The sequence below is a fragment of the Aotus nancymaae genome, unplaced genomic scaffold (assembly GCF_030222135.1).
Source record: "Aotus nancymaae isolate 86718 unplaced genomic scaffold, 86718_ANA_hifiasm-v0.15.2.pri h1tg000072l, whole genome shotgun sequence".
Taxonomy (NCBI): Eukaryota; Metazoa; Chordata; class Mammalia; order Primates; family Aotidae; genus Aotus; species Aotus nancymaae.
Genome location: NW_026988487.1, coordinates 17,218,227 through 17,228,147, shown reverse-complemented (window position 1 = coordinate 17,228,147; position 9,921 = coordinate 17,218,227). Strand labels below are relative to the sequence as shown.

At 39.7% G+C, this 9,921-nt stretch overlaps 1 protein-coding gene across 7 annotated transcripts in view; it reads right to left on the bottom strand.

The window, feature by feature from the left end:
* Window positions 1-288: 288 nt before the first annotated feature.
* RHOT1 (ras homolog family member T1) overlaps window positions 289-9,921 on the bottom strand; it is a 70,879-nt gene continuing 61,246 nt past the window's right edge. For 4 of the 7 annotated variants that reach the window (XM_012449264.2, XM_012449267.2, XM_012449265.2 and 1 more), the window contains one exon: window positions 289-1,179. In XM_012449264.2, the coding sequence (XP_012304687.1) occupies window positions 1,062-1,179 (118 nt within the window). In that variant the 3' untranslated portion in view covers window positions 289-1,061. Of the gene's footprint in view, window positions 1,180-2,923; window positions 3,068-9,921 lie in introns of all 7 variants that reach the window. The other 3 variants (XM_012449262.2, XM_012449263.2, XR_001106964.3) reach the window with 2 other exon arrangements.

Here is a 9,921-nt window from a genome sequence, read left to right as displayed (position 1 = left end):
ACCAGAGGACTTCACTCACATCTGTACAGAAATATTTACTTTAGAAGACAAAAAAACTCAAGATCACAGTACATAGCAGTTATTTATTTAAATACTTGAAAAGGTTGATGATGGAAAAAATAGGTTTATCATGAGAGTTTATATTCATTAGATTTATTTTATCATTAAAAAAATTACTGCCTCTAGGTTATCCTATCCTGATATAGAACACTTTGTGACACATGCAGTTACTGTAATATACTATAATAGACACAGCCATTATAGAATGATTTACACTTGGGAGGAAAATTCAACAGTAGTAAGGGTGACTCTTTATTTAAACTAAAAACATTGGTAATATACAAATTGTTTTTTCTCATTTCATTGAAAGGGCTATAAAATTCAACATACTGACAAAAGAAGCAACATAATCACATAGATAACGTCTCTGCGAATTGCTTTTGCCTCACTTCATCCTTAAAGGTGAGCTGCACACTCAGCTATACAATTTTCTAGACTGTGCAATGGCTTCAAGGCTGGCCTACCACAAGTGACTGAAAAAAAGTCATGTTGGTAAGCTGACACTGGCTTGTATGTTTTTAAAAACGGAGAGAGAATGGCAAATTGTGTCTTATGTCCTTACAGAACCCAAAGGATCTCTCTGAGTAAATGTGAAATAAATAAAGTGATCCATGAGTAAATACAGTCTCTGGGCTAACTTAAACCTAGGAGGGTGAGCCAAGTGAGCACTAACAATACCATTTAGAAATGTCTAGAAACATCATTTCTAGAACTCAGCTTGGGAGACCATATCTTGCCTGAATATGTACATATATTTACAAAATATTCCCTTTTGGCCTCTGGAATTTAGCCATTTTAGTTTGGCTGTTAGCTGTTTTCTTTCCATATGCTAGCCAATACTGCAGTTATAACTATCATTAAAATACTCTTATGCATGAATTACAAATATTAATAAAGTAACTCTGCATGTATAAATATCTCAATATTTCTAGCAGAACTTAAAGCATTCAGAATGTACATAAAAGTATTTGTTTTTGGTAGGGCCACTATTTCTTTTTATATCATCGCTGTTTCAATAATGCTTTGTACATTGCAAAGCCCAAAACTGCAAAAACAGTAGCACCAAAACTTGCTCGAAGCCAAAACGTGGAGCTCTTGAGGTCAGCTTGTGTCACGTGCCTGTAGTCAGAAAATATAATTATTATTTAAAACATGATTAGTATGAAAACCCTAAACCAGTTATTTAGCAGTCTACTTTTAGGGAAGTATTAGCACACTTGTCAAGATAATTGCATACAGTAATGCTTATCAAAAACACTGATCAATATAGCCATGTATATAATTGCTTAGATAATCATTACTTTAAGAAAATGACATAATGTAGACACCAATAAAGACAAATAGGTACTATGTGGAGTAGACGTCTAAATTTGTAAACGTTTTCTTCACACAGGAAATAAAGAAATTAGACAAATCAATCTAGCGCTTTGTAGTACCATCACGGTCCTTCAAAATGAGAATTAAGGCAGTGTTTCCACAATTTTGAGGGTCATATTCATGTTTAAATAATGTGTAATCTCCTATCCCCAAGATCTGAAAGCTATTTTGTAAGCAGTTAAGTGACAAGTGATAATACTTTTGTAAGAGAAATGATTAAAGTCAACTTTGGAAACACTAAGCCTCATAAAAATTTACAATAAAATAAAATAAAGGTAGGAGGAGGGGAAAATTTACCAGTTTGCATTAATTTGGTTACTACTAATTAAAGAGAAAAAAAAAACCAATCCCTGGTGTTAGTTAGACAGGCAGTGATAATGGTACCAACTAAAGGACATAATGTAACGTGATGGATTGAAAGGCAATGACATAAAAGAAGCCATAGTATGCATGACAAGAACAGGGACAGCCTGTACCACAAACTGAGTTGTGAGCATGCTCAGTTAATAACACTGCTAAGCACCCTCAAGAGTCTCAAGTATGACAGCTTACCATGAAGAGGATAAAGCTCTAAAGCAAAGGTTGGAACATTTTATTTAAATGTCACTGAAGTCTTAATTAAGTGAACACAATTGAGATGATGCAGAAAACATACAAAAATGGCCGGGCGAGGTGGCTCACACCTGTAATCCCAGCACTTTGGGAGGCCGAGGCAGGTGGATCACCTGAGGTCAGGAGTTCAAGACCAGCCTGGCCAACACAGTAAAACCCCATGTCTACTATAAAAATTAGCCTGGTGTGGTAGTGGGCACCTGTAATCCCAGCTACTCGGGAAGCTGAGGTAGGACATTTGCTTGACCCCAGGAGGCGGAGGTTGCAGTGAGCTTACATGGTGCCACTGCACTCAAGCATGGGCAACAGAAACTCTGTCTCAAAAAAAAAAAAAAAAGAAAAAAGAAAAGAAAATTTAAAAAATTAAGAGCTTAAAGAGACTGTCTAGTCTAGTTTAGGTTCTTTTATAACTAAGTTAAACAAACAGATTTGAAGCAAAAGTCAGGTATCATTAAAAGACCAAGGCACTGACATATGCAAAAGAGTTAAGAACCACGAATTCAAATTGCACAAAACTACTTTGCCTCAGTAACAGTCAAAGTGAACAGATTAGTTATCACAAAATAGAGTCTGTACATCCCTAGAAACAAAAGTCTACAACACAAGCCAGAGTGCTCCATGCTTAACACCACAACAAAGACGCAATACTCCAATTCTCATCCTCATCAGTTTCTATTAAAAAAAAAAAAAACACTCCTCACATAATTATTTCTTACAAAGCAAAGTGATATTGCAAGTTCATTCCAGCTTGCAAGTTAGTTTTTTCCAACAGGCAGTGTTTTATTTTTTTAAAAAAAAAGGGTTGGGGGAAGAGAATGCTTAGGTTTTCCAAGCTACAAAAACTCCAACGAGGCCAACCCATTGGAAATGTTACCTGGCTTCAAGAAAAAGTGGACCATGAGATGACTCCATGTAGATGGAATCTTCTACAGAGCGGACAGCGTGCACCTGGTGAGTAATACTGCCTTCGTCGTCTGCTAACAGCATGGCACCCCATTCAGCTACCCGGGCTCTTAACCTTTTACACACATGCACACAGTTTGCAGTTCACAGCAGAGCTCACAAAAAAAGGGAACTCAAAAATAACATCTCTCAATTATGCATCCCACACATAAATTGAGTTGCCACCCTATATGATGGATCTCATGTTTTCTATATTTAAAATAAATGTATTCTATAGCAAATTGCCAAACTTCAAAAAAATCTATCTGTATGTACTCTTTTCTCACACACACACACACACACACACACACACACACACACACACACAAAAGGAAACCTAAAGCTGTTATAGACACTCTCTAAACATCTCTCTGAGGCTGATCTTGGTATATCTGAAACACTAAGTCCTTCAAACCAATACCATAAGCAGTACTTGACAACATGTAGTAACCATAAGTATTCATCAGAAATGAAGTTAACAACTAATTAGTCATGAAGTTTACAGATTATTACTTTGGATTATCAAAAACTGCAAATATATGCCTGTGAAAGAATTGAATCCAACATCCCAAACTCATAGACCACCGTGGACCTATGATGAGAGTAACAGAAGTACAACTCCAGGCCAATGCAGATGTATAGAATGTAAATTGAGAGCATAGGCTAAAGGTGCATTAGAGGTTTCTCTTCAGCTTTGGTCTCCCTGTGATTATCATGCATCTTCAATGATGGAGATTTTTTTTTTAAATTGTAATTAATTTATTTTTTGAGACGGAGTTTCACTCTTGTTGCCCAGGCTGGAGTGCAATGATGGACCTTGGCTTACTGCAACCTCCGCTTTCTGGGTTCAAGTGATTCTCCTGCCTCAGCCTCCCGAGTGCCTGGGATTACAGGAGCCCACAATGATGCCCGGCTAATTTTGTATTTTTAGTAGACATGGGGTTTCCTCCATGTTGGTCAGGCTAGTCTCGAACTCCCAACCTCAGGTGATCTGCCCGCCTTGGCCTCCCAAAGTTCTGGGATTACAGATATGAGCTACTGCACCTGGCCTGAGAGATTTGTTATTTTATTTTTAAATTTTTACATTAATTTTTTAACTTAGGAGGAAAAAAGGATTAGGCCCTAAGCGAGCCATAAGTGCATTAAAATGAATCAAAATGATTTCTCATAAATAGTCTTAAAATATGGATATCTGTTTCACATAGCTCCCTTATGGTTTTTTGTTTGTTTATAGAGATGAAGTCTCACTATGTTGTCTAGGCTGGTCTTGAACTCCTGAGCTCGAGCAATCATTCCACCTTGGCCTCTCTAACTGCTGGAACTACAGGCTGGTCTCCCTTGTGTTTTAAGAAAGTATTATTCATGAAATAATATATTCTGACTGACTTTATTGCTTAGTTCTCTTTTGCATTTCAAGATCAATATAGATACATGTTCAAGATACAGCTAGTTTACAACTTAAGGTAATCATTAAGTCATAAAATATATTTCAATGGCTCCATCAATGTTACAGTAGCTGTTTAAGACACTTTTAGACATGGAAAGTTACTTACAGAACTATTTTACACCTTTACCACCTACCGGCCAGGCGCGGTGGCTCACGCCTATAACCCCAGCACTTTGGGAGGTCAAGGCAGCAGATCACCAGAGGTCAGTTCAAGACTATCCTGGCCAACATGGTGAAACCCCATCTGTACTAAAAATACAAAATTAGGCCAGGCACGGTGGCTCGCACTTGTAATCCCAGCACTTTGGGAAGCTGAGGCGGGTAGATCAGTAGGTCAAGAGATCGAGATTATCCTGGCCAACATGGTGAAACTCCATCTCTACTAAAAAGAAATACAATAATTAGCTGGGCATGGTGGTGTGCACCTGTAGTCCCAGTACCTGGGAGGCTGAGGCAGGAGAATCACTTGAACCCAGGAGGTGGAGGTCGCAGTGAACCGAGATCGTGCCACTGCACTCCAGCCTGGCGACAGAGCAAGACTCCATCTCCAAAAAAAAAAAAAAAATTCAAAATTAGCTGGGTGTGGTGGCAGGTGCCTGTAATCCCAGCTACTTGGGAGACTGAGGCAGGAGAATTACTTGAACCCAGGAGGTGGAGGTTGCAGTGAGCCGAGATCGCACCACTGCACTCCAGCCTGGGTGACAAAGCAAGACTGTCTATTAAAACAAAACAAAACAAAAAGCTGCACTACCAAGCTCTATTTATAAGAGAGAAAGCATTTATAATGGAGGGCACACTTATCACTGCTTAACTGACACCACCTGAATAGAGAATAGTGTGGTCTCACATGTATTCTGTAAGTCTCAAAAATTGATTCATGTTTGTCGTTTCAGTTCTCAAATAGAGGCAAGTAACAGTTTCATAAAGATTCTGGCTTTTTTTCTTCTTTTCTTTTTCTTTTTTTTTTTTTTGGGAGTCTCACTCTGTCACCAGGCTGGAGTGCAGTGGCTCGATCTTGGCTCACTGCAACCTCCACCTCCCTGGTTCAAGCGATTCTCGCCTCAGCCTCCCAAGTAGCCTGGGACTACAGGTGTGTGCCACCACGTCCAGCTAATTTTTGTATTTTTAGTAGAGAAGGGGTTTCATCATGTTGGCCAGGATGGTCTCGCAATCTCCTGACCTCCAGTGATCCACCCGCCTCAGTCTCCCAAAGTGCTGGGATTACAGGCGTGAGCCACCATGCCCATCTTGCTTCTGGCTTATCTCTAAACTTAAGCAGAAATAATTCTTCTAAAATTCAAAAGCATCATTCTTTTAAAATGACTTACAGAAAATATCATCTTAGAATAACTTGCAGTATCTTATTGCATAGCTTTTCTTTCTAAAGTTTACTTTCTTTTCAAACATGAAAAATATACACTCATTAGAAAATAAAGTAAGAAAAAAATTAATGCCACCCAAGGCAACCAATTAAAATGTCAGGTATTTTCTTTTAGACTTTTTTCTTTGTAGTCAGTCTCATGATCTTGGCTCACTGCAACCTCCGCCTCCCGGCTTCAAGTCATTCTCGTGCCTCAGCACCCTGAGCAGCTGGGATTACAGAGGTGTGCACCATGACCAGCTAATTTTTAGTATTTTTAGTAGAGATGGGGTTTCACCATGTTGACCAAGCTGGTCTCAGACTCCTGAGCTCAAGAGATCCACCCACCTCAGCCTCCCAAAGTGGTGGGATTACAGGCATGAGCCACTGTGCTTGGCCCCTTTTAGACTTTTTCTATGTATTTTTTACGCAGCTGCAAATACAACGTGTGTATAATTCTACATAGTTTTTACACTTGTTATAATGTATGAACTTTTTCATCAATTATGGAAACATTCTAAATAGCTGGATCATATTCTATTCTCTGATTGCTGGCTATCTTCTTTTATTATTTTATTTTTCAGAAACAGCATCTTGCTCTGTCACCTAGGCTGGAGTGCAGTGGTGCAGTCCTAGCTCACTGCAGCCTTGAACTCCTAAGCTCAAGTGATCTTCCTGCCTCGGCCACGTTAAGTAGCTGCGACCACAGGTATGTGCCAACACCCCTGGCTAATTTTCATTTTTCTTGTAGAGATGGGGTCTTGCTATGTTGCACAGGCTAGTCTTGAACTCTGGCCTTAAGTGATCCTCCTGGCTCAGCATTCCAAAGTGCTAGGATTATAAGCGTGAGCCACCATGCTCAACCTGGCTATCTCCATTTATTTGTGGCTACAAAAAAAAGACTAACTTTCTATATAACATTTTTCTCCATATTTAGGATGTTTTCCTTAAGACAGACTTCCAGAATTAAATGTTACAAGGTCAAAAAATGTATATGTATGTCTGTGTATAAAGGGTTTTTTCTAACCTAGTGATATATCAAAATCACCAAAATTTCCTACTCTATGTGGAGTAAGACCATTTAGTTAAGCAGTATCTCTTTTTAGAACATTAGAAATAATGACTAAGTGCTGAATATAACCTTATGACTAAGTGCTGAATATAACCTTAACTAACCATTCACAATTTTTAGAGCTTTCAAGTTCTTAGGTGAAAATTCCTGTGTCTGGGATGTTGGCTTTCTGGCTTAGAAGTGCTGAAGGTCCATAAATGTATCAGACATCAAGTTCTCCTTGACACAGGTGTAGAAGCCAACCAACACGTCTGGACTTGAGTTTTATTAAGGCTGCTACTTAATAATGCAGAGAGAAAAAAAGTTGCAAAATTCAGGTAATAAAGGGTTAAATGAATAACTGTGTGAACAGTCACACAAAGCATATGCAGACTGGCCAAAATTCCAGCGTACCTGTGCACTGAATATCTTTAGTGCAAAGGCAAACAAAATGCTTTTAATTAATTCTGCACTTATGGTGAATATGAAAACCAATCTGGCTGGGCACAGGGGCTAACACTGTAATCCCAGATCTTTGAGGGGCTGAAGCTGGAGAACTGCTTGAGGCCGGGAGTTCAAGACCAGCCTGAGCAACACAGATCTTGTTTCTACAATTTTTTTTTTTTAATTAGCCAGACAAGGTGGTGCGTGCCTGTCTTAGCTATTTGGGAGGCTGAGGTGGGAGGAATGCTCAAGCCCAGGACTTCCAGTCTGCAGTGAGCTATGATTATGCCACTGCACTATAGCGTGGGTGATAGAGACTCTGTCTCAAAACAAAAACAAAAACACAAAAAACCCAAGTCTTTATTGGCCCAATGTATATAACCAACAATAAATAAAGGAAATGTTGTCAATTGCAATATTTAGCAATATAAGCTATAAAATTCTAAAGGGTTTAAGGGAATTCAATCCATTCTAGTTATTCCCAAATAAGGTATTTTAAAATATTCCAGTTGAAATTTTTTTTATAATCTGTTCATATCTGAGATATAAAAACTATGCAGAGATCTAAAAGTCTGCAACAGCCTGGGCAAAAGCTTTCTTTACAAAATAAATTTAAAAATTACCTGGGCACAGTGGTGTGTGCCTGTAGTCCCATCTACTAGGGAGGCTAAGGAAGGAGCCCATGAACTGAGTTCATGGAGGCAGTTGAGTTGATCACACCACTGCACTCCAGCCTGGGCAAAAAAGCAAGACCCCATCTCTAAAATAAATAAATTAATTAAAGTCTGCCAAAACTGGCCATGCGCAGTGACTCAAGCCTGTAATCCCAGCACTTTGGGAGATCGAGGTGGGTGGATCACCTGAAGTCAGAACTACTAGACCAGGCTTGCCAACATGGTGAAACACCGTCTCTACTAAAAATACAAAAAAAAAGAAAAAAAAAAAAGATCGGGTGCGGTAGCTCACAAGGTCAGAGACCAGCCTGATAAACAGAGTGAAATCCCATTTCTACTAAAAACACAAAAATTAAGCTGGGTGCAGTGGCTCACGCCTGTAATCTCAGCACTTTGGGAGGCCAAGGCGGGCAGATCACAAGGTCAGGAGTTCAAGACCAGCCTGGCCAACATGATGAAACCCTGTCTTTACTAAAAATATACAAATTAGCTGGACATGGTGGCACATGCCTGTAGTCCCAGCTACTTGGGAGGCTGAGGCAGGAGAATTGCTTGAACCTAGGAGGCGGAGGTTGCAGTGAGCCGAGATCGCACCACTGCACTCCAGCCTGGGTGACAGCATAAGACTCCGTCTCAAAACACACACACCCACACACACACCCACACACACACATGCACCACTGCACTCCAGCCTGGGTGACAGCGTGAGACTCCGTCTCAGAACACACACACACACACACACACACACACACACACACACACACACACATGCACCACTGCACTCCAGCCTGGGCAACAGAGTGAGACTCTGTTTCAAAAAAAAAAAAAATTTAGCCAGGCATGGTGGTGGGCATCTGTAATTCCAGCTACTTGGGAGGTCGAGGCAGAAGAATTGCCTAAACCCGGGAGGTGGAGGTTGCAGTGAGCTGACATTGCGCCATTGCACTCCAGCCTGGGCAACAGAGGAAAAAATTAACAGTCTGCAAAAATTAAAATTTGATGAAAGGTTAGAATTGAGAATTTGTTACTCAGATATCAACTAATCTTGTCTTAGACTGTAAGCTATTATGCAGAGGCAAAGATAAGTTCAGAAGAATATACTCAGAAGAAGCAAAACTGAGAGACTTTACTCAGAGAGTCATTTTTATCAGTCTTCCCACACAATTTCTCAGAAATGTATTTGAATTTCCTATTTTCACTCCTCTCATCTCACCATCTTATTCTTTCAAAAATACAACTAAGAGATGTACAAATGCATGAATGTGAATGGTCTTCTACTTTTACAACTCAATCCATAGCTATATCTCAGGTATAGATTTTTAAGATAATACTCTGAAACAACCCATATAACTGTAATGCACATGTATCTAAAGTTATCAGGGCACAGAGATATCCTATTAGCTTTTTCTTATTTGTAATTATGTATCTCAAGTTGAAATCTATACTGAGGTCACCAAACTACAGTAAACTTTTCTGTATTTATTTATTTAGAGACAGGGTGGCTCTGTCACCCAGGCTGGAATGCAGTGGCACAAATGCTCATTGCTCAACCTGCTGGACTCAGATGAACCTCCTGCTTCAGCCTCCCATGTAGCTGGGACCCCAAGTGTGTGCCACCACACCTGGCTAATTTTTTATTTTTTTGTAGAGACAAGGATCTTACTTTGTTGCCCAGGCTCATCTTGAACTCCTGGGCTCAAGTAATCCTAGTGCCTTGATCTCCAAAAGTGCTGAAACTATAGGCATGAAACACTGTGCCCAGCTCTATTTTATTTTATTTTTTTCAGACAGGATCTCACTGTGTCACCCAAGCTAGAGTACAATGGCACAAACATAGCTCACTACAGCCTTGACCTCCTGGGCTCAAGCAAACCTCTCACCTCAACCTCCTATGCAGCTGGAACCACAGATGTGAGCCATCACACCCAGCTAATTTTTTTTTTTTTTTACTTTT